The sequence below is a fragment of the Neltuma alba genome, unplaced genomic scaffold (assembly GCF_004799145.2).
Source record: "Neltuma alba isolate B1F8T4 unplaced genomic scaffold, ASM479914v2 tig00004080_pilon, whole genome shotgun sequence".
Taxonomy (NCBI): Eukaryota; Viridiplantae; Streptophyta; class Magnoliopsida; order Fabales; family Fabaceae; genus Neltuma; species Neltuma alba.
The window spans coordinates 40,721-66,559 of NW_021633556.1; the positions used below are offsets into that span (position 1 = coordinate 40,721).

A 25,839-nucleotide genomic window follows, 5' to 3' on the forward strand; every position below is an offset into this window, starting at 1 on the left:
TCCACGTACAATCCACATAATCATCCTCTTCTCTTCTTTACTCCTCATGGCTGCGGCATCTAATGACTTTGGAGGGAAGATAATTTTCATGGAGGTTTAAGCTTGTTAGAGAGGCAACTTGGGAGGAGCATGGAAAAGATTAGAGCCTTGAGCTAGCACTTGAAGACCACAAGGGAGTGATGTTCCATTTATCTTTTTAATTCAAGGACTTGAGATTATTTAGTTTTAGATAATTTTAAGTTGTATTTTTGTTGAGACGATTTAGTTCTAGATTGTCATCTTTATGCTTGGATTGGATTGATATTTGGATTTTTTTTGTATTGAGACACTTGTTGGAATTTATGTTTAGAACCTTTGCATTGTTAATTGAATTTATAATTGAGTTTTCATTATGAGTTTAATTATCAATGTGGTTTGAATTGCAAAATTTGGGTTCTTTTGCCTCTTAATTGTTTAATTAAGTTGGTTAATTGTCTAATCGTTTAATTGGATAATTTCAAACATAATTTCCAAAATTAATTGAGTTATTTTTCATTGGTTTTAATAAGCTTAATCAACCAACCTTATACTGTTATGAGTTCTCTAATAGTTTAAGGGTTTTTGAAATTGAGGGTTCCCTTTGTTTCAAGTAGGTAATTAAGTCTATTAATTCTACTCTCTTATCACTTCCCTTTGGTCTAATTAACTGATTAAGGTTATGAAGGTTGAATTCATGCGAATCCTGAGTTGTCCCCTCTACCTTACTTGAAGAGAACTTTTCCATTTTTACTTGTTAATTCTCTTTGCTTTCTGATTAATTTTCTTTATTAATTATTTTTATTTTCCTTCAAAAAACCCCCCAAAAATTGCATTGCATTTATTTAGTTTAATTTAATTTTCATATAGATTTTAGGACATTTACATTTTCCATTTAGGATTAGAATTTTACATTTTAGTTTAGGTCCAATTTATTGCATTTTTTTTATCACCTGAATTTTTACCTAAAGAAACCCATAAATTGCTCCTTGGAAGTAATGACCTAGGTCGATCCTAAACTACAAATCAATTAGGACCTAGTTTAATTGAGTGCTTTAACGACAGAAGGCATCATCACTAATTTCTTGGATTCCAATCCCGTATTAAGAAAAAACTTGTAACTACATATAACGCATTGAAGAGGGAAAAGAAAAGTTTATAAAAGATAAAAATCAAATATGAACTTCAAATATAATCAATTTTTTCTTATCAGCCTGTTCATTGATTTCACAAATCTATAAATATGCTTATAAAATTCTAATTTAGCACCCTATCAAAAAAGAGTTGGCAAGATGCTCGGGCGAGAATCCCAACTGCTGCTGCAGCGAACATGTCGAGTATTATTAGTTTCGCTGGAACCCTTGTGGCTTGTGCCTCGCGGCACAAACTGCAGATTTCTAAGATTCCTTCTTTTCTTTTTTTTTCAAAATTTTTTTGACCCGATAGATTACTGAGAATTTATGCCGTTTATTTAATGTCCAAGTTGATTTTTGTTTAAGGATGCCGGTACCTAGTGATCTTCTCAATAATAACGTCTATGCTCAAGATAATTCTTGCAGCGATGAAAAGCCTTGCTGAGTATCTGTAACTCAGTCAAACTCTCGCAATGGGAGTCTTTTCTTGATGAGCTTCGACTGAAAAGCGGCGAAAATGGGAATTTAATATGACGAGGATAATGAAATTTCGGATGAAGAGACTCGTACACGTGATGCTGAAGGCCTCCCGATTTTTTTACGATGGCAATTTATAGCGGATCAATTTAACAGTGGAACTGCAAGCCAATTAACGTCCAAAATCGACCACATCTTGCCGTATACTAAAAAGAAAAAGCACAGAAACAATCATGAGACATAGGATACATTTCATGCTTTACCAAATGAGGTGAAGTTATCTCCGACTCCGAATAATGTTCCCCTTCAATGTGCAGTCATGGAATGCCTTATTCACAACTATGAGAAGACACTAGTTCAGTCATTCTTCAGTTGAAGCATCAATGACCGCATTGCACAAGAGGCAGATTCCATACACTGGGGAGTCGATTCTGCAAAATGGCAAGTCCTAGACTTCTTGACATATTTCCAAATGGTTACGAGTCATAGATGATCTAGTGGGTGAGAAACTGAGACAGTATTCTCATTAAAATTGAAAAGAAAGCATCCTGAGAAACATACTCAGCATAAATTACAGGAGAAACTCGACAGTTGGAATATGTTCTGAACTCTACAAACGAAACAATATCCAAGCAGCGACTGCTACAATTTTAGTACCCACGGGCTAGCCAAAAAGACAAGTTACGAGGAGGAAAGCATTTTTTACGCTGGCCTTTACCTAGCAGGCCTATGATTTCGTCCTGCATTTTTGCCAGACATCACAACAGAATGCATGGGATTGGCAAGCAGACCTTTGTAAAAAGTTATGCGCGTTTCTCACCGTTTGGGCTTCCTCACATTTTGGCCCTCGCCCCTCACTTCTGATAACCTTGATTTGATACCATTGACTGGCATTATTGGCGGTCTCTCCAAGAAGGCATTTGTCGGATCTCGTGATGGCCAAGGCTGTACAGATTGCCTGGTTGGACTTGCATAAGCTCTAGAGGATGCGGGCCTGGATCCAGCCAAAATCTGATCTCTCAGCCCTTTAACCGATTTATGGCCTTGTATTTCATCATCGTAACCTTTCCCTTGAGCTTGCTTCTCCAATTCAGAGAAGCCTTCCCAATCTATTCCATCTCCAAAATTTTGAAGCTTCTCAGCCTGGGCCCCCCATTCCACTCCATCTGATATGCTCCTTTGAAGAGACATGCTTTTCCGAGAAGCTTTCCCAGAGGTAGACCTCCTCCCTTTAACTTCTTCATCAATAGAATATCTTCTAGCATCAAACCTGCTTTCAGAGGGGTAATTCCATTTGTGGCTTTTGTGGTTGTCCATATTTAACTCAATAGAATGCATATCACTTTCAGCTGAGTCTTCTTTGTATTCTACTCCATCATCTACCTCTCCTCCGTCATCCTCTTTATCTTCATTATGATGGTAATCAAACCGAGTTTTACCCAGATAGAAAGCAAGTTCTTCGTCATTCAAGTGAGTGGAACTGCGTCCTTTTTCTCTAACTTGTTTGTTTCCCATAAAAGCCTCTAGTTGATTCCTGAGCTTATTGACAGCTGCATTCTTTTCCTGAAGCTGATATTTTGCTTCAGAAAGTTTTGCTTGAGCTCTCTCCTCACGTAACATATCTGCTAACTGCAATATTTCTTGTTCCTTTTCTACCTCTTCACACACTTTCGCAGAGTCTATTTTATCTGACTCAGATCTATCTTCACTGACATCCCTTGCCAGCTCATCACATGCTTGTTCAAAAATTTCCCTCGCTCTCTTCTCACTCTCAAGTTGTTTCACCACTTTAAGCAGCGATGCTTTTGTCTCAGCCATCTCTCTTCCTAGCTTTTTGTTCAAGCTTTCAAACCGTCTCCTTAGTTTTCTTTCTACATCGAGTTCCCCAGCAACAGATTCAATTGCAGCTTCAATAATTTCTTTCTCCTTGCTTTTCCACGCTGCCTTTTCCTCAGCAAAGCACTTCATCAAATAATTTAACTCATTTTTATCTGAGCGCTGTTCCTGGATAAGCTGATTGACCTGCAGGCGAGCCCTCTCCAGCTCAGTGTGTAGAGCAGAGATCAGAGACATACTAGAGGAAGGGCGATCTTCATGACCCCACATGCGGTTTATAATTTTAAGAAGTTCTTTTGACGTTGTTAAAGCATTACTAACATCTTTCAAACGTGTCTTAACTCCAATAGTAGATGAAGTAGGTGTCTGTGCACGAGATCTGGTTTCCACCTGTGGAAAAAGCAAAACATGAGTCTTCTCTCTTTTCTTTTCTTTTTTTTAATCACAAGTCTGAATTATGAAAATCTGACTCAATTTGAGCCGGGCACTTTATATGCAATTGCGTGTTACTCTACTCATACATGTCCGGTTGTTTTAAGCCAGAGTTGGGAATTGATTTCAAAATAGCATTAACAGAAGAAAACGAATATCAAATCTCCTATTTCAAGCAACAGAAAAAAATTAGAATTCGGTCACAATGGGACAGATACAGAACTTATCTGAAATGTTCTCATTCACTTCAAAAGAGTATCGTGGAAGCAAATTCCATGCAGCAAAGAGCTGCATGAATCACAGATTTTCTGTACTTTTTAAACAAGTCCATGGAACTGTTAAGCAGAATAATTATATAGATAGGAAGGATAAGGGTGATAAGGGCATTGATCCACAAGGGAACCTACTTGAATGTACACTTTCATTGCCATGACCTGAGGATTTGTCGATCAGTAACCCAGGAAAACAATTAAGCCGTTCAACTCACTTCACTGAAGTAAGGTTGTGTTATATATGCGGCTATATTAGATACGAACATACAGAATCAATTATAAGTGCAGTTAAATGTCTCAACTGCTCGTTTTTATTATGTCAGTATTACACTTAACGATATGGAACATGCTTTTCAAACATTGAATACCCATTTTTCTTGGGGAAACCCAAAAACTTCTTTTGAACATGCGAATCCAAATCACCTGCATTAAGCAAGCAGTGATTTTCAATCCTAGAAATGGAGAATAACTTGTGACTAGCATGTCTAATGATAAGTATAGAATGCATGGAAAAGGATGGGTCGAGAGAATGAAAGAAAGAAAAGCTGGAGGCTTCCAGAACTATATAAATCTTCGCAGTACCTACCTCCATAAGACTGGCATTACTAAGAGAATCTAGTGGACCAACTTGATGGTCCGTGAGCCTCAGCCTCTGAGAAATGGATGGAGTTCTTCTATGGCGACTACCTGTTCCGGATCTATCCATCCTCTACAAGAAGATAATAAAACTTCGTAAGAAAAGAAAAATAAACGGTACGATTAACATCAATATGAACACCGTAGCAGTAGCTTCATGCCTCAGATAGGTCAATTTTGAAATTATAGGAACATAACATTCCAGATTGTATTATATTGAACACAGTATATATATATAGGGTCCAGACATAGATAAAACTCAACAAAACTCAGTATATCAGCCATCTACAATATTGCCAATTAGCCACTAGACAACAGCTGACCATAGACAATCAAGAGGAACATAAAACGAAAGAAAAATAGGGATAGAAATCAATTCTCATTCAAAATTTATGGGAATATAATATTGAAACTGGTTCCGGATTCCTTCTAAATCGGAAAAAGACTATGAAACGAACGAAATGCGATTTGAAAAGCAAAAACGTTCACCTCTGATACGGGACTATGCGATGGATCCGATAAATGGGGAGGCAACGAACCAGAATGTATCGACCTTGCCGCCAATTTTTCCCTTGCTCTCAACTCTTTCTTCAACCTTCTATCATCAGATACTTGTCTAACGCTCGGGGAAGGAATCTCATTCATCTCCCACAGCGTGGCAGCAAGCTTCCTCGCTGACACTGGAGCTTGTTTGGCCTTGCTACCTGTCTGGGATGGTGGGTACTTAGGGGACTCCAGGGCCCGCATTGCTGACGCGGGAGATCTTGAGTTCATCAGTTTCCATGTGGGCACTGGTGTACTTGATCCACCCCTCTTGCGGACAAGAATGGCCCTTTTGAATCTGTAGTTTTGGAGCACAGAGGAGGTAGATGATGCCGATGAGGAGCAACCTCGTTTTCTGATCTTCCCAGGAACCAAATCCATGCTTCGAATTTGCCTCGGCATCAGGAAACCGCAATGCTCAGATCACTAAGAATCTGAGAGAAGGAAAACTCGGCATGAGAATTTAGGCGCCCAGATCAAAGCATTTTTTGCTTCAGCGTGAAAGACATGAAAAACAGAGAAGGGAAAAAGACGAGTAATTTGATTACCATGCGTTTCACAACTTCGAATCCGAGAAGACAGGGGAGAACTATCCAACGATTCAGCCTCCTCTTTTTCAGTTTCTCGCTCCAATGCTGCCTGACTTGAACTGTAAATCAATCGCGGCGACAGAATTTTACCATGACACCGAAGGTGGTAAAAGTCGGTGGTGTCGACAAATTCAAATCGCGCGATCAATACCAAAGTACTTCAACTTCAGTGTGAAGTGCGCTTTTTCAGGGACAGAGAATAATAGTTTACACTGGGAATGAACAAAATCTGTCTGGTTTTTAACTCTGACAGCACATTGCTGAATCGAGCTCCAAGGAAAGAGGAAAAAAACGGAAAATAAAAAAAGACGAAGAAAGAAGCAGAGAGATGAAATGAAGCGAAGGGAATGGCGCAGCAAGAACCCAAACCCTAAAGAAAAAGACTTGTGAATAAGAGGGCTTTTGATGGCTTCCACCACCGCTGCTAGATTCGATCAGAACAACAGGTTGTGTAGTAAACTTGGAAGGGCAAAAAGCGAAAGCGAAAGAGGGAAGGGAGGACCAATCAGAGACGAACCGTCCCAGGGAGCGGGGACACGTGTAATCATATTAACTGTCGGATGAAATGACGACAAAATCAAATGGCTGTAATGGATGAGGAATGGAATCAGAAATGTGTAGAGGAAGGAAAGATAAAGTTGGGTGGGGGGCATGGAGGAGGGAGAAGACTGTGGGAAGAGGGAAAATTCGGTGGATGGTATTATAACGACAATAAATACTGCTGCTTTTGGCGTCTCCTTTTATAATAAAATGACGACAACTCTGACTTTGACCTTTCAGAAAACCCCAATCGGGGAAGAAAGCGACTGGGGATAACTCAAGTTAAAAACAAATAAGCCATTTTTTTTAAAAAAAGTATAGATTATGGCTCGCATACCATTTTGTGAATTTCAGGCAAAAAAATAATAATAAATTTTACATGTCAGCTTCACTAGTTTTTGTTCCTCAAAATCCTTGCCCCCAAATAGGATGGAGTTCAATGATTTGGCAATTTTTGCTATCGGCAGAACAAAATCTGAACAGAGTCAATACGAAATGATGAGGACCTCCTCATTCTGGAGAAACCGGAATTGTTCAGAACCAAAAATCCATAATTTACTTTATCTAGCTGATGAAAATCACATCCTACCAAACTCTCTTGTGCAGTTTATTTAGTTCATTTAAGTTCCTGCAACCAAGTTTATCCCATCAAATTGGAAATATGTAGAATGCTACAAAAGGAAATTGTAAGACGTGAAATATATATATTTTAAAAAGGATTATGTTAATATGTATTGTTGAATTAAACATTTGCATTCATAGGTTATACCCTGAGTCTAAATTGAGCTAAAGTTCTGTACCTTTTTTCGGGGCTACCTCTTCAACTAATGACTGCTTTGTCTCGGAGCTCATAATGATTTCATTTGTATTTCATACTCTAAAAAGCGGGGAAAAGACAAAGCAGAAAAAGCAGATTTGATTGAAAGCGAACAGGAACTCATGTCTTGTTTTGTCTTACTTTTGCTTTTGGCTCTCTTCCGTATACTCCCACTCATCAATCTTTCATCTTCGAGTTCTGATAGAAGCCCCTCTGCTCACTTGTTACCTCTTGGACTTTTCCAACGAACACAACAAAGCGAGACATGATGGATGATCATTCGAGAACTGAAAGAGTGCTGTTGAATCACATTAGAGGTTGAATTATATATTAATTAAGCAAGTTGCAACGTTAATGCTTATTCGATTCTCAAATATATTCCCTGTTTCTGAAAGCTCCATGTCTTTTTAGTTACCTTCTTTGACCAATGTCGAATTTTGTACTTCTGTGACGTGCATAATGACAGAAAATTTACTTGAAAAAATAGACCAGATTGAAGAGGAATTAAGCTTGAGAAAATAGCAGCTCATCAGCAACTTCTTAGCGTTTTATTTACTGTTAAATAGTCAATAAGTCCACCAAGTTGCAGCTTGTTCCACTTTTCCTTGAAAGGTGAAGCCATTTATGAACATTTTCTTAAAAAGGATCTTTTGCTTGACAATGCCATTTCGCTGGCAGTTCCCAATTATATTCTATGGCTTCCATTGTTACATGTGCTGCGTTTGAGCTTCACTTTGTGGTCATGTCATATCCAGATTCCCTGCTGCAGCTGTTGGGCCTGAGCCTCGCTCCTCGCACTCGCTCTGCTAAGCTTGCCCTTTACAAGACTAAGTTCGTCGCTCAGATTCTTGCCCTATACAAAACCTTTCGACAAAGGGACATCTCATCTCCGATGTCTATTGGGGTGGCGCCAACAACAAAGCTCCCATCTTCGTCTACGCGGGAAATGACACGAGCTTCATGTTCCAAACAGAACCCCATTTGAAGGCCCTGTTAGGCTTCATTAAGATTAGAGCATCTTCTTCTTCTTTGATTTCTCAGAAAATATGTCTTTTCTGAAAGGGAAGTCTAACACTGTGCAACGTAACCCTAGTTCCCTGGATCTCACCATATTCCTTTTGATGCTTTGCAAACTGAAATGCAGTATAGATTGTATGGAAAATCTATGCCATCCCGGGGGGAATAAAGAGGTTGCACATAGTAACAGTAGCACACTCGGATATCCGAGCTCCGCACAGGTATTGGTTTCATCCATTTTAACCTCTTCCGCTTAATATTTCTTCCTCGTAAACTTTGTATGAACGAAGTATTCCCACGGGGCCATTGGAGCCTCAGCTTCTTCTGCTGCAATCCTGCATTTCCTGGATCTGGTTTCACCATATGCCTCCACCGATGTTCCTTCCCTCACTAGAAGCAATCCAATCCATTCTGAATTATTAATTGATTTAGGTTTTGGGATCCGCAAAAGCTGCAGATAAGAACTAGCCACTCACATGACACTGTTGATTACTGCGCCAATCCCCTTTCTCGGTTTCATATGTTCATAATATCGCATATGAAGTAATCACTCACATGACGCTATTGATTATACAGCACTAATTTCTTTCCCTGGTTGGTGTAGAGCGGGAGTGAGAATTGCTAGTGGTAAAAGTGTCGGGGAGACAAATAGAGCGGCCTGTAATTCCCGCAGAAAGCATTTGGAATATCCTACCTCGCATATTTAACTAATTTAAATAAATTAAAAGAATTAGTTAAGTTAGTTATTTGTAATAAATACATATTTAACTAATTTAAATAAATTAAAAGAATTAGTTAAGTTAGTTATTTGTAATAAATATGTGTTTTCTTTTTTAAAATATCCTTACTAATCAAACGTATCGATTAAAACTATTATTATTACAAGGACAATTTTAAAAAAAAAGATAAATATAAATATAAAATACAAAATAGATTAGAATCTCATAATCAATACTAAAATAAAAAGATCTTGTATTAAAGACTGGAAGTAATAGAAATGAGAACTGGCCTGTGTTTAGTTCTTAATTTAGATGCAAAATTCACTAATATCACTTAATCGGTAACATGTTTCTGTATTTCTGTGAAGTTGGATCATGAAGGGCTTTGATGTATCCGGCGGGCACGACAGATTATCCAACGCCTTCAAATTTTCTGAATCCTTGGCGTGCTTATCCAGCAAGAAAGGTGCCGCCCACTTCGTTAAAGTTTAAAACCCAGTCTTATTTATTTATTTAACTCCCTCCCAAACGAAAACGAACGCACATTGCATTTAATCATTATCTGTCATGTGCAGATGGGGAGGCGATTGACGGCTCAGCGCATGGGAGCGTCACGTTTGCAAAGCTGTACAAAGCATTTGACATCAACTCCAATTCCCATCCTCAAACAGTTAGTTAGCTCATGTTTTATAATTGTGCCCCAGGGCTTCCTTATCTCTCTGTCTTAACGCCATTTAGTTTAGTGTGTAAATATATTCATACTCTGATGATTATAACTCTTCTCTGTAAAATGTAAGCGCGTGTTCCATCTTCCATGCAAATGTCTGCTGCGTGTGAACATTGCCAGTGATGGTGGGACGGAATCCAAGAAAAGCAGCGGTCACATGGAAAAGTTTAAAAAGAAGCCACGGAAGAGAGAGAGAGTAGTGGGTAATTAATCATGATTAGAAGGTGTAAAATGCGATTCAACTGTCGCATAGCCAACAATCGGGAATCATGGCCTTCAATGGTGGCCCACTCTGAGTCCAATGCATGGCGATGGCAACCACCATGGTTTGACCGCATTAATATGGTTTGAGGTTCACGCGCCGACTCAGACTCTTTCAGAAAAATGATGCGGTAGTTCAGGATCTTATTTGCAACTTGCTACGATCATGGAAGGATGAGAAAGATATTGGGGTGATTGATTATATGGATACGCAGGCGTGCACGGAGATGATAATGCCCACAGGTGGGAACAATATCCCCAGCCTTTGGCGGCCTTCTTAGATCTCTCATTCACCCTTTTCCACGCCTTACTCATACTAGCAACATTTCAAGCTCGCTACTGTCTCTTTCCTCCTCCCCACGTTTCCTTCCCACTAACATTCATTATTCTTTTTTATTTCGTGCCCTTTCATACACGGTGATCCCTTGTTTGCCAAACAAAAAGAAGTCGGCTTCCGGCAACCTATTGGCCCAATAAACTCTCTTCTCTCATGAGCTGAGTGGCTTCAGGCCCAAAAATATGAACCCACTGACTTCAGTAGAAGTGGCCTTAATATTGGGCCTCGTTCTTATTCCCGGTCCAGTTTATTTTGTATTCACAAAATTGTTAAACCCATCCTGCAAATTCGAATTTCTCTTTGTAAAGGGACGATGAGCCTGCCCCAAGAGCTGCGTCATTTATGCGCACCGTTTTACTTCGATGAGACGTGAGTTCCCTTCATTCAGATGCCAAGCGATGTCGTCTATGCATCTTTGGCTTCATCCCTCTTCAACTCGCAAAACAAAGGCTTTCAGATGACAGAAGATTGCCTCCATAGCTTGCTGCTCTAATATGACCGTATCCTCTCCTCCCTTGCTGCCTCTGCCTGTCCTGGACAATTCCGACGCCGAGTGCCACCTGATTGGAACTGCTTCACGGTGCTTCAAATTAAGATCACTACCGAGTGTAGATTTGAGGTTCTCCACTGCGGAAGACAGAGATCAGGGAATGGGAGGTCAGCATCATTTCAAGTTGGATCTCTCAGCATCACAGAGTTGATGCACGCAATAACGATAACAGGAAGAGACCGGCGGAAACGTTAATTGGGCCAATATTGGGCCTGAATAGTTTGGCCCACATCAAAGTTGGATTTGGACCGCTCTGTGCGCAGCTTCAGCTCTCTTATTAATCCATCTGTACGCGTCTTTTACTATCTACAGTTATTAATATACATATTAGTTTGATATTTAATTTTATTCTAAATATGAGATATCAATTTATTCTATTTTTTATATTTATCTTTTTTTTAATATAGTCTTTATAGAGGTTACACATGTTAAAATTTTTATTAAATGATAATTTTAGCCAATGCATATGATTAATAAGTTTTATTCAATAAATACAACACATATTTATTATAAATAACAATTTAATTAATTTTTTTTAAATTAATAAACTAATTCTTATATTAAAAAATGACAGTATGATCAATAATACTAACCCCGGTCCTTAATATAAGACCCCATTTGACTTTTATGTTAGTCCTAAATATAAGACCCCAATTCATTTTGTCTCTCACATTTACTCAATTTTTTTAAAGATAGTCCTTCTAATGATTATAAGTTTTAGCCAATATACTTGATTAGTAAAGATATTTTAGGAAAGACAACACATATTTATTACAAATAACTAACTTAACTTCTTTTCTTAATTTCTTCAAATTAGTCAACTGACTCTTATAATTAGGACCGGAGATAGTAATTCAGTAATTAAAGTATCTCTTCTTGACGAGTAAATATTTTTTTCTCGCAGAAATTTGCTGCAATTCTCCTCTCTGCCCTGTCCGTTAAGACGACGCTGGTCTCCCTATTCAATCCCCTTCACCTTCATCCTTCCAGAACAAGCATATCCCATCTTGCTCTTTCTGAAGTCAGAATTCTCTTTTTATACATAAAGAAGAAGAAAAAAAGCATATGTCCCGTCAGGTATGGTGAGGGAGAAGTAGCAAGAGGAAAGAAACATGGATAATAAAGAATACTAGTACTAAAAATGTGCGAGGCACAAAGACGCCATGTCTGGTCCCCCTCTCATGCCCTCTCAAAAAGCATACCAAATAAGTTACTGTGGCTCAGAACGGAACAAAATTAAAAATCTTTGACTCACAAATCATAATGCTGCTCCTTGGCTTCCTCCAGCCCACTTTCATTTTTATACTTCCATCCATATCCAATGATTGTATGATATGAACCTAAGCTTTTTGCAATTATCAGTTCGCTCGCTAGAATTGTAGGCGTAGACCTACATTTCGATATCTCGGCGATAATCAAAGGCCATGCTCAAATCAATCCTGTTTCAATTTTCAACAAGTTAGGCGTACATTAGGGCAAGTCCTTCTAATCCTGTAACACTTTCCAACCCACTCGTTTCTGCACTATTCTACACGTGGATACATATGGGCACAAATATGGAACTATTCAAAGATCGATGAGGTAATGGCGGTGATTGCATTCCCCGAACCCAGAAAATTCCTATCATTTCTGGGCATTGACTCGCAAGCATTATATTCCCAATCCTACCAATTTGTCTCCTTGTCCGCAGCTTCTGCCGCTGCAGTAGTAGTGGCGCTGTATCTACCATTACGTGTAGCCCTCTCAACTGCCAATCAAACCATTATTTAAGCTTATCTTCTTTCTGAGGTGCCAGTCTCTGTTCAGATTTATAATCTTCACATGCTTTTTTATGGCATTCTTAATCCTTTTCAGCTGTCGCAAATGATGTCATGTTCTTCTCTGAGACCATACCGCGTGCGGTAATTAATAATGATACCATTTCTTGGAGGGGTAAAGTTGCTGGTTTCAAGTCAGCCAAGAAGGGGATGCCGTCTGTCTCTTTCTCTATGGAGAAAGGGTGACGCATGTGGGAATAGGAAGCTGGCCCCCGTGGACCGTGGCGATTGGGCCTTTCTGCATGGTCCCACATGTAGGCGTAGCCCCACCCACTACCCTGTAAAAACCACAGGCCTATCCTCGCCACGTGCCACGTGCCAATTACCCGATTCCATCACCATTTCTCTGCAGCCTCCTTCCTCACGCCTCGCACACAACCAGATAAGAGAGAAGAGCAGAGGGATTAGGCTTTGGGCCTCTGACCACGTGGGCCCTCACTCAGAAAACAATACGCAATGATCTCGTGGGCCCCGCCGAGGTGGGGCTGTCCCACCGGCCCGCATGCACGCCTGCTCTCCACGGTGATACAGAGCATGGAAACCAAAAGAATAAATTATTAATGCTGTTATTTTTCATAGTAATTAAAATTTTGTTTCTTTCAATATTGTTTTATGTAAAATAATTTATACTCCTCCGGTTCTAAATATAAAACTTTTATATAAATAAAGATCTTACATTTAGAACCGGAAGTGTATTATTTATAATACGTGAATTATGTATTTCGTAAAGAATTATCATATAAACTGATTCATTTATTTGAATCAAGAAGTGCAGATTCGAACAATTAGATGGTCGGGTGGGTGATGGAGGAGGTGACGAAAGGGCCTGGTGCATTCATTGTTTTGGGATGCGCTTCATTATGAAAGAGGTAGGTTTCACTGTGGGGAGGGTTTTGTATTTAAAATGTTGCGCATAGCATGTAATAGGGTACGTGTCAGTCGATGAGGCTGCTTCTCGCCACCACTTTCGGTTCGGCCTGGGGAATGAATGCCGGCCCATTTGGTGGTTCCTCGAGTTACTCATCATCAATATTAAATAACCACTTTATTGTTTAGTTAGTTAGTTTGATTTGTACACTGTAAAACATATTTTGATGTTATATAACATTATTTTTCTTGTAATTGTTTTCGTTAGTATAAAATATTATAGGTTTTATAATTAGAACTGATGATAGTATCAATTTAATTTACGCGAGTAAGCAGAGGCGAGACCTGGCCTTATGAGAGACGAGTCAAAAAATACAAATCATTATTACATTTTCCACCTCAATTAACTATTTAAACATTCGGGCGTATATAAATCGATTTAGGGAGTGTTTGAATGGAAACCAAATTATGGTTTCAGAAATGTTTTTACGATTTACAAAATAAATGTGTGAAAGAATTTGTCTCGTTTTGCAGAAAAACACTTCTGAGAAGCACTTTTTAACGCAATGATACTGGGATATTTGCGCCCACGCTCATCAAATTAAATGCAGTAGCATTTTCTTGGGAACCCTTCTTCTCTTCCATTTAGGAGGTGTTTGGCTTTTTTTCTAAACCATGGTTTGGGAAAAAATTTGCCAAACACCTCTTCTTTCTTGAAACCATGGTTCCCAGCAAAACCATGATTTTGAACTTGCAAACCTTGGTTTCGCTGAAGCATCACGGGGGCAGCTTCTGAGGACTGAGGAGTAATAAATAATAATATTTTTTATTAGAGAGTGACTTTGCCGGGGCAGTGGTTGGCAGCCTAATAAATAATAATTTTGTGCAAAAAATTATGAGATTTTATGTTTAAAATCTTTAATAAATAATAATTTTTTTATTGGCAAAATAAATTATTTTTCTAAAAACATGTAATTATTTTATATATATACAGATTAATTATTTATTATTTATATTATTTATGTCTTATTTACTATGTTGCCAAAATATATATTATTAACAAATTTATTATTTCAAATAAACATATATTATGAAATATATGTTATATGTAATTATCATTTAAATCTATGTCTTTTTTAGTAATTTTAACATATAAAAAAGCACTTCTGACAACAACTATCCAAACACTCTCATTTTATCATAATCACTTTTTCAGAAAATGTATTCTCCCCAAAATCTATTTTTCAGAAGCTATTTTTAAAACCATGATTTGAGATTATCCAAACACCCCCTTAATGGAAATAGGAGGGACGAATATAATACTACATTATATTAGCATTAAAAGTATTCAAATTTAAATATACAATGATAACAAACTTTTAGCTACTATATGCCCGCAGAAAAAAAATCACATCATCCAATTTGAGAGTTCCTGACATGATTGTGCCGTGTTTAATTAGTTTGTTCCTTTTCACGGAGCAAACGAACTCCCGTTTCTTTCTTTTTCTTTTTTTTTTTGGCCAACACAAACAAATTCATATTCACACCAATACTCATCAGGTTATTAATTTTATGCCAAACTCTCTACCGATCTTTATAAGCCTATTGAAATCCAGCTTTGTTCCGGATTTATTTAGTGTGGGAAGGGAATAAGAGAGGGAGAGAATAGGTCAAAAATAATGAAATGACAGAGATGGAATATAAAATAAACAGGGTCCTGCTGCCTTAATTGCTAGCTGTCTTTGAATTTGACAGCATTCATGGGTGGGTTCAGCTTCAACTAACAGGCGAGAGAAAATTGTATTTTATAAAACATGATGAGGCAGTATAGTAATTAAATATTAAAACTATGCATGCCTGCAATTTAATGATGTTAATCCATGATTAATTAGTGTTTCGGGACATAGATATATCCATCCCCTAATCAATTACTCTTACATCTTCCATCATGAAACGCATTCTCACAGCGTTTCAAAATTCTCAATTATTATTTATTATCATGCCCAGTTATCTCTTCCCTCAAACAGTATTAGTAATTATGGTAACAGTAATTGTGAAACGCCAAATTCTCACCGCCATCTGGCATGCTATCTATATATGCTGCCTCCTCGCTAACCTTTTCCCCTAAATTTATCAATTTTATAATTTTAAATAATTATGAACACACACATACACGTCATACTCTTCTTCTTCTGAGAAATGCCAATTAAATTTTAATTTCAATTATCTGTAAATAGTAACGGTGAATGCCAAGGTCTTTACATTTTTAGTTATCTGTCTATTAAGATCATTATTATGTGAATACTAGAATATATGCATTTATCATGTAATGTTAAAATTAACCGTAGATGGTGTGCGTGTTAAATCTGATCATATTTTTTTAAAAAAAATACGTAAGTTCTCTTTTGGGCGTATTTTTTACTTATTTAAAACTCGAAGGCGGCTTACAAGCTATTCAGGACTCAAGACAGGTTTTTGCAATTTTCTCTGTTGATTATTCCGAGCAAAAACACGCAACGCATCTAATTAGACTCGAATCTGCGGGGACCAGTCAAGCGTGTTAATTAGCTCATCCATAACATGCAAAGACAATGAAGAGGCTATTATTACTTTATTGGTAGCGTTTGGGAGCAGTACTATTATATGGATCACTTGGGATGAGTAAACTACGTACTGCAAAAGTTAATGTGATCTATAAACAAAGACCATAAAGATCTTCAAGTATCGATCATGGCCCAAGCATGGAATGGGGTTAAGGTCCCCACTCCAATCACAAAGTCTTGAGGCAACAAATAATTGATTAAATACTCGTCCCGTTCTTAATATAAGACTTATTTTGTAATGTAAATCATATTATATAAGATGGATTTTATATTTAGGATCAGAAAAGTATATAATTTCAATTGCCTGGGCTAATCTCAATTATTTTGAATTTCAGGTCCTGGGGCTGTACCTTTTCAATCAGCTTTTCCAGATCGAGTATGATGCACTTATTGGAGATCTAGGGCAACTTGTGGATTCTTTTTTAATTAGATATTCATGCATCTGAATCCTTTAATTTTTTCCGACTCAAAAAGGGCCACATATATAACAATTAATTAATTAACTCTTAAGTGAGATGGACCTCAACTAATTGCCGTCACACAACCCTTTTCTCCGCCGGTACGTTCTTTCCTTTATTCTATCAATCAGCAGGAGGCACAAAAAATGGCACAAAGGAGCATTTAGTTTAGTAAATACTAAATATATAATGACCAAGTTATCATCTGTGACTAATTCACGTGATAAAGGTTCCTTTTGTGATTAAAAAATTTATAATAATTTAGAATTCTTAACTTTAGATGTTAACAAGCACTATGTTGGTCTTTTTTTATATACTACCTCTGGTTCTAAATATAAGAGTCACTTCACTAATTTTAGTAGATTAAGTAAATAAGTTAAGTTAGTTATTTGTTATAAATAAGTGTTGTATTTTCTAAAATATCCTTATTAATCAATTGTAATGGCTAAAACTACTATGATTTGAAGGATTACATTAAAAAAATAAATAAATATGAGAGACAGAATGGACTGAAATCTTATATTTAGGATCTAACTAAAAATTAAATGATGTCTTATATTAAGAACATGAAGTAATATATATTTTAAAGATGCGAAAATTAAGGTGCTTATCATTGAACTTGGTGAGCGTTGGAATCTCAGGTGCAAGATGCGTATCAGCATGCTAGATTATGTTCACCGTTCTTGACCACTTGCAACCAGTTATTCGGAATTACATCACTGTTTCAATGAATGAGCCATGCCACAATCCCTGAAAATATTTAGCTTAGACCAATCGTAGAATTGCCACAGAACAGAGGCTGGCTGGCTTTGTTCACGGAGACAGATAGAGAGGACAGAAAGCCACCAGAGGCGCAATTTAGTTTTGGGCAGAGTTTTGAATGAATGTCTCCCCATGAGAAAGACACAGATTTGAATCATCACAATGCACAGATCTTGCAAGTTAAAAAAAAAAAAAAATCGAGTGGCCAGTTGGGGATTTTACTTGGGGAATGAGGAACACCCAGATGTAGAAAATATATAAAATTCGTGTCGTTCTGTCACTCTCTGTATTTGTCCTATTCGCTTTCCCCTGAAATAAACTACTAGTATATGGCAATTTTCTCGCAATGAATGAAGCGTTGTTCTTTCTTCGTGGCCAAGGATTCCTGCAACGGGCCAAGCAACACCTTTCAGCGAGCAATAGAAACCCTCAGGTTTTGGGGAATTCACAGGTAAGATCAGAGGCTCGTCGTTTTGCAGAATGAAATTACTTGTGTGTCTCAAATTTTCTTGTGTGAATTGCGCGGGGTTTGGCATTAATTGCATTCCATGTGTTTGTGGTTTTGCTTCAATGGGACCGTCTTGTTGATGTTTGAAATGGTAATGACTCATGATGGAGAAAGCAAATACCTGGTGTAAGATGACACACAAATTTTGTCTGTATTAGAACATGACAATAAGGAAGGAAAACTGAAAACCCTCTACAATTATGAGTGAGTGTATGTTCCCAACATGAACTTAAACAAACTACAGATGAACCATTTGCAGGGCCGAGAAGGGAGTCTGAATCTACCTGGAAATAGAGGTGGGGTTCGTGTCTGATTCATACAACAAGACATAATCCTAACTTAAAAACAATAAACCAATATGAACAGGACAGGGGATACAGCTATATGAACAGAATTAAATAAGATAGCCAAAGAATCAGATAAGTAAACAAATAGAGAGAGGGTGTGTGCGCGGAGGTGATTGAAACACGAGTGCTGAGGAAGGAGTTAGCCAATTCTGCAATGGGACAAATCTTATCCCATCTCCCTGGCTGCTCATTGGAAAGGGAAGAGAGCATCTGTGGGGTGTTCGGATATTTTAACTCGCCTATCCCCATTAATTGAACTAGGAATGGGCCTACCCCCAGTATTAGTATTGCTGCCATGCACGTGACTTTGAAACTATATATTCTCTCATCCCTCAAGATAATATAAATACAACTTGGAGGGACCTGAATTGCGTCTATATATGTCATGCTCATATATACAATGCCAAGCATGGACCACTCTCTCCTCTGCTTCTCCCTAGCTACGTGCCCACTGTTTGAGTTTTCTCTTAAAATATTACTCAACCGCCTCTCCCCACGGCACCCTGTAATTACACACCACTTTAAATATTCAACTCTCTACCCGCGTAAAAGACTGGCTCTGCGCTGCTGGGCAATGGGCATTGAGGTAATTGAATTGAGAATTTTGGTGAGGAAAGGGTGAATTGAGAGTGAGAAAATGGGAATGAACTTGGGAAGCAAAGCGGCAGAGGGTTAGGCCGGCTGTGGGGATAGAAACGAAAGGGGGGGCGTATAAGGTGATTACTGAGTCGGAGGAGGGAGGAGGGCCCCACCACTTGATTTGTTTGCGAATTTTGCAACATGGGATGTCCCTAATTACACCAAATAATTCACCTCTTTTTCTTTCCCTCCGCATCCCCTAACATACATGTTCGGCCCAATTCAGTATTCATTCAACCTTTTTCTACTGTTATCTACTTGCGCCTCCTGCCAGTGAAAAATCAAAAAGGAAACAAATAAAAATAATAACAGAATCCATCAATCCATCCGCACCCTTTTGCGGACCCATCCATCCATCCATCTATTATAGAATATATATATATATACACACACACACACACACACAAACACACACCTACAGATATTTGACGGTAAACAACGCGCGTACGGAATACTATTAATCTATTATACTAGTGCCAAATTTAAACAGAAATTATATTTCATAAAAGAATTCAGGAAAAAAAAAAAGTATCACTGTAACCTTTAAAGGCCTCTCGTACTTACATATTCTCACTCCCCCTCCCCTCCTCTCATTGTCATATCTGAGGTGGCTCCATCGAATTGTTCTCACAGTTTTGCTTTTGCACATCAAACCCATAATCATAACACTTGTTTCTCTCTGTCTTGCTCCGATCCCCTCTTCCCTCTTCCCCACAGTTTCTGTGTTAGCGTGCCTCCTCAAATCCTCAATTTCTCTGCCACCATCTTCCACTGAAGCATCAAATAAGAATGTCCATAAATCACCACTCATCGGACATTCCAGAGGCCACGCTGTGGTGGACCGAACAACATCGCCATCATCATCAAGGCTTTCTTATGCAGCCCTTACAAAACCCCTCTCCTTCGGCCTGGCCTTCCTATCTCTACCATCCTCCACCTCCCACCCGCTTCAACCTCAATAACAACGATGACGACGACGACGAAGACGACGATGAAGACAGTATTCAACACCAGCGGACTGGTCTCGTGGGAAACGATACGCCCACGTCCCAAGGAGGCTCAGGAGGCGAAGACGAGAAGGAAGGGATGTTCGAGAAGCCATTGACGCCGAGTGACGTGGGGAAGCTGAACCGGCTGGTGATTCCGAAGCAGCACGCGGAGAAGTACTTCCCGTTGGGGGCGGGAGGGGAGGCGGCCGGAGAGAGCAGGGGTGTGTCGCTGAGTTTCGAGGACGAGGCAGGAAAGTGCTGGAGGTTCCGTTACTCGTACTGGAACAGCAGTCAGAGCTACGTGCTGACCAAAGGCTGGAGTCGTTACGTCAAGGACAAGCGTCTCGATGCTGGCGATGTCGTTTACTTCCAGCGCCACCGCACCGACTCCAACCGCCTCTTCATCAACTGGAGGCGCCGCCACCAGTCTGGGTCCACCCCCGCGCATGTTAGCAGAGCGGTGCTCGTTCACAATACACCTACCACCACCACTACTGACGCCAACGGCAATATCAATATCAATAATAACAATGTTGGCGTGGGTTGGACCAGAAGTTTCTATGCTCCACATCCTTATCCTCCGCATCATCATCAAACCTTGCCATACCAACCTGACTGTCTTCATGCAGGTCTCCCTCTCTCTCTCTCTCTCTAACCTCATCGCTTTCTCTATCAACCCTATCTTTTTCTTTTTCTCCCAGTGCGGAATATGCCCTCTGTTTGTCTTCTTTCTCGAGGTGAAAATCGATAAGAGTAAATGCTGTCGCCTAAATTAAAAGGACATGTAGATTGTAGATAAAATAATTTGAGCCTCATGGAAGTACGCGAGTGTGACCGGCATCTTCCTGTGAACTGGGAGAAATGTGGTCTGGGTTTTATGTTTATACGATCAGATCGCCCAGCAATCTGGTCTTGTGCATCGTACGCTGCATCGGGAAGCAAACACGCTCCAAATTCGTTTTGAATGAACCAAGTAATGAGGGGAAAAAAAAGAAAAGGAATCACCTCCGATTCACAAAAACAAAGCATTGACATGTAGATTGACTATATACTTTTTGTTATGAAAGAATGAGGCGAAGGATATATGTATATATTGTAAAACCCTCTGACGCACGTGGTGTAATGTTACAGGCGTAGGTTTGGAAGAAGCAGAGCAGAACAAAACGACATCACCGGCGGGAAACAACTCCAGCTCGAGGATACTGAGGCTGTTCGGTGTGAACATGGAATGTCAACCAGACGAATCCGGATCCTCCGGACCCGAATACTCGTACTTGTCATCGACGTCATCGCAGGGTCCAGCCATCCCACACCACCACTTCCATGGCCGTTACAATCATCATCAATCTGCTTCTTATTATTCCAATCACATGGTACGTCAACAACCACACTCCTAGCTAGACATGCCCTGCCGTGGCCGTGGCCGTGGCCACCTCTTGCATTAAGGACTCCCTTCTTGTTGTTTTCTTCAGAACTCAGATGTAAAGAAGGCACTTATCATATTTAATTATAATGAGAGTTGTTTTGCTGATATCGATTATTCTTATTAATCAAACAAATTATTTTATAATATTACATATATATAATATTATATCTGTTTCTTGTCTTAATTTAAGGAACTAGTTTATTCGTTTTGTGGGATTTCGTTGTTCCCTTTGGATGGGGCATATCAATTATCAACTAGACCATGAATGCCACAGGAACATGTTCCCAATGCAGTTCTGGCCCTTGGTATCAAGGGAGGAAAGGGAATATAATAATAATATAAGAATAAAATAAATTGAAACTGAGACTTCATGAGGATCCTCCATTTTTTTGTATTGGAACTATATATTAGCATCTACCTCCACTTATTCATTCATGCCATGTGTGCTATAGTCACCCTTCACCACATGTGGTCTTCCTTTCTTTGATTCCACTACTCGTTGAAAAATTGGCAAAACTCTCTCGCACCCATACAAATTTCGTTTCGTCTTTTAACCATATATGATCAGGAAACACTGTTTGTTTCTTTTTACCTTCACTTTATTACCTTCATTCTTTTATCACTTTTCTCTCTTTCTCTCCCTCTCTATTGTAATTATTACTGATTTTTTCTATTCCTTCTCACCTTCTTTATCTCTCGGTTATATTGACCACATCATCGTTTTGATCGTTATTATTAGATAGGAAGCTGTTTCCTTGTGAGCTGACTGTAGTTTTATTTGCTTTTGGACAGTTTTATATTTAGCCTGGGAATTTGTGTAATCTACCCATCTCAGTTTTTTCCCCCTTTACCTACTCTGAACATTTTGTCCACTGAGCCAAATAATAGACACGTCACTGGCTTTACAGGGATGACAAGATTGAACTGTATAGAACTCTCTGTTTGTGGGCCTTAGCTTAACGCTCTTGTGAACATCATCATCACCCTTATATAATTAGTTCCTTTGAATTCGGTCAATAATAACCTGAACCAAAAACGCAAGCAGTAATAAAACGTACGAGTCAACGAAGTTTGGCTTCTTTCCATTAAGGTGTCAGTGCCACTTCAGATCATTCTGGAGCAGCTCCGATGGAATTGAAACATCCCTGACAATGACATGTTTCGTCATGGATGAATGAACCAATGGGAAAAAATCCATCACACTGTGTTCTTCTGATTCACAATTGTATGGGTAGTTCCGACCTCTGCTGAATACGTGTAGGAATGCGTGGAGCATCAGAGGTTCACTTTTCAGGATACCCTCTTCTTCAAACCTTTGCATGATGATCACAGTACTGATTTCATGGAAGAAGAGTTACGAATTTCTGCACCTGTTAAGAGTTTTTAACTCATGAGCCAGCTGAAGGAATCATAATTTACGGATACTTTGTTTGTCTGTTGATTTAAAACTCAAAAAAAAAGGTGGGTGACTTGGTGGGTAATTAATTGAATGCTTGGAGATGCAGAGCCTGTATAATTACAGCAGGATGTCAACCAGATAAGCAATCGCCGAGGATAAAGATCTGTGGATGTGACATCCGGAATTGACCTATTTAACCTATTTGTCGGCTTCCTTCCTCAAACTCCGCGAATGAGAGAGAGAGAGAGAGTAAAATGATTATAAAAAAGAAAGAAGTAAAACCATCCCTGATTTTCATACCAACTTTGAAGCCCAAGTGGCAGGAGTGATGAACAAGTAATGCTTAGTAAGAAAGGAACCCGACGAAGAAGGAGGATGGAATGTAGGAGTGAGAGAAGTGGGACCCGTGGAGGGAGCCAGCTGACATAAGCAAGGGGCGAAGGGAGAATTTAGGTCCTTGAAGATGAGAAAGGAGGAATCTGAATGAACTACTGTTGAGATTCTGCCTGGAGATTTTTCTAAAGGGCTCATCATAGTATATGTGGAGGGGTATGGTGCAGAGTCATGGTGTGTGTTCTAAAGCCAAATGGCGTGGTTGAGTGGGTGGGGGTGGGTGGCTGGACGTGTTACGGTTTTCTGTGCCGCTACAGCAATTTCAATGGGTAAAATCCATGCTCACACAAAGCCTCCTCAACAATATTGCATTCCCCCCCGGCGAGCTGAATGAGCATAAAATTTGAGGTGAATATGATCAATATTTAATTAAAAGATTTTTGCTTTAGAGGCTTTGTAGTGTGATACAAAACCTCTGTATGCAGGAGGTTATAGCTAGTTTGGTCTGGTTTGTAATCTCGGATTCTTAATATCTATTTTTGAACTTATAAGAAATACTCCTCCGATTCTTAATATATGACATAATTATTGAATTGATTTTAGTTTTACATATAAGACCTATTTCTCATATTTAATATTTTTTTTTAATTACCCATATGAATACTCCCTTAATTATAATTAAGTAGAAGAGAGGGAAGAGATATTAAAGAAAATGATTATAGTGTTTTAGAAAAAATATGTCATGTTTTAAAATTAAGTAACTTACATAGCTTCTTTAATCTAATCAAATTAATTAAATAGATCTTATATTAATGATTAGAAGAGTATAAAAAACGAAAAAGTTCTTTGCTTTGAAATAAGGCTTTATATATATTATTCATATTTTTTTTTGTTGGTATCAGCAGTATGAACACGAAACAAAGCTAATTATTTTCTGGTCCCTGAATTCACATGTGATGATGGTGATGGTAATGACAAGGAAGTTGGTTATCTGTTTATCTTTATTTGTCATCAGCAATTTAACATGTGGATGAAAATTAAGCAGATGGGAACCCCCAAGAAGAAACTCAACACAAGCACGTCAACACAAAGCCTTTGGTCCCCACTAAAGGAGTGAATGAGCAATATATGTGTCCTCCGTAGACTTTTTGCAAGATTTTATGCATCTGCACGCTATAAACAAACAAGGCCACTAAACAATTGGAGGGAGAAGGAGGGAGGGGGCGGATTTCTATACAGACTGTGACATTATTACCGGCCAGATGAAATGTTTAATCACAAATGGGAAAGAAGAGAAAGGAGATCAAAAGCTACATAGAAAAAAGACGAGCTTAAAGCAAGTGGAAAATAGTGACACAGTATAAGGTTGTCACTTGCCACGTTGAATTGTCTTGTCCACAAATCCTTGGATCCACGGCTTCTCGTCAGTCCTCACGAACTCCATAGTGTCCTATAATAATATTAGCAAAGTCATGCAAAGGCCGAAACTGTCAGAAGCAAACTCAGGCGACGATCGCTTCGGCTTCTGGACCCCTTTTGTGAGTCATTTCAACTTTTCATTTCATATCTCAAGCGAACCATTAAACTTCGGGTGGAAGTGACCCAGACGCGGTATGAAAAATTCCCAGCTTCGCGTGCGACCACACCAAGGTTTTATTTATCAGGGGAAGATGGACATAAAGCAAGAGTGTGCTGCGAGTTCAACCTTTATGGTGAGTACGACCAAGTGCTTGTGGAAACGACAGCAAGGGGTTGCGGAAACAGAACGTGACTCGTCAATGAAGTAGCTTTTGATGATCAATGATTCATCGCACTAAAATTGTAAATACGCACCAGTACAAGTACTTATCCGCTCTCCTCCACAGAGGAAAAAATGATTAAAGAACACTGTGATCCAGCTTCTGACGACTCAGTACTACGCAGTTGAGCAGCCTAGGCTGATGCGATCACAAGCTAGTGTTCAAAGTGTGGCTGGATTCAAAGCTGCCTGATGGACTCAATTTTCAAACAAGTTAGGCGCTAGAGTTGAACAAAATTTTTCATAATGGCAGAAATTTTTTTGTTTTAAAAAAAACAAGGTTTTGATAATAAGGGGGCCCATAAGGATTTACGCGAAAGGCCCACCGGGGTCGCCTTTATCAGGCGTTCAATGTTCCGGGGGGCTCGCTCTCCAAGTGGTGAGCGGGTCGACAATTACGTGGTGTTTGTTGTTGAACAATGAAAAAAGATAACAGTACCAACAAGAGTTTGTTATAATTAATCGACTCATAATCTATAAGACTGTGAATTCAAATCTCACTGCTAATATGATGACCTTGTTGGCATGTCCTGACCTTGATAAGCTTTCAGAACTCAATTCATCTAAACTTTTCTGTAGTTAAAAAAAAAAAAGATAACGGCTAATCAAAGATTTAAAATTTTAAAAAAACTGATACATGTATATTAATATATTATTATGGTGTTAAATGTAAACCCATTTTATAGTATAAATTAGATTACAAGATTAGTCTTACATTTTAAGTTGGAGAAAATAATGGATCGGAGCTGCAGGGGTAATGCAATTATGTATGAGTGGAACACACTGCTGACATGAAAAGGGAAGAATAATAGGGAAAAACCATGTGACTACACAAACCATCAGCGAGTCCGGCCCTCCCTCTCCTTTACAATCCACGTAAAAAGTGTCAAGTTGTGAATTCCATGTGTTTTTTTCCCCACCATTCCCCTTCCAATCACAGAAAGCAAACGAATCCAAGTTACATAAGAACTAGATTGATTACTCATAATGT

The 25,839-nt window shown here is 38.8% G+C and overlaps 2 protein-coding genes across 2 annotated transcripts; one reads left to right on the forward strand and one right to left on the reverse strand.

Annotated features, from left to right (window-relative positions):
• Positions 1-2,120: 2,120 nt before the first annotated feature.
• LOC114743633 (uncharacterized) lies at positions 2,121-22,628 on the reverse strand. Its single transcript, XM_028931852.1, has 5 exons — positions 22,618-22,628; positions 5,893-6,317; positions 5,291-5,778; positions 4,752-4,874; positions 2,121-3,851 (listed from the first exon to the last, which is right to left on the reverse strand). The coding sequence occupies exons 3-5, from the start codon at positions 5,744-5,746 to the stop codon at positions 2,442-2,444; spliced, it is 1,989 nt and encodes a 662-aa protein (XP_028787685.1). The 5' UTR covers positions 5,747-5,778; positions 5,893-6,317; positions 22,618-22,628; the 3' UTR covers positions 2,121-2,441.
• LOC114743634 (B3 domain-containing protein At2g36080-like) lies at positions 19,462-21,379 on the forward strand. Its single transcript, XM_028931853.1, has 2 exons — positions 19,462-20,521; positions 21,024-21,379. Exons 1-2 carry the CDS (start codon positions 19,693-19,695, stop codon positions 21,287-21,289), a joined length of 1,095 nt encoding a protein of 364 aa, XP_028787686.1. The 5' UTR covers positions 19,462-19,692; the 3' UTR covers positions 21,290-21,379.
• Positions 22,629-25,839: the final 3,211 nt, after the last annotated feature.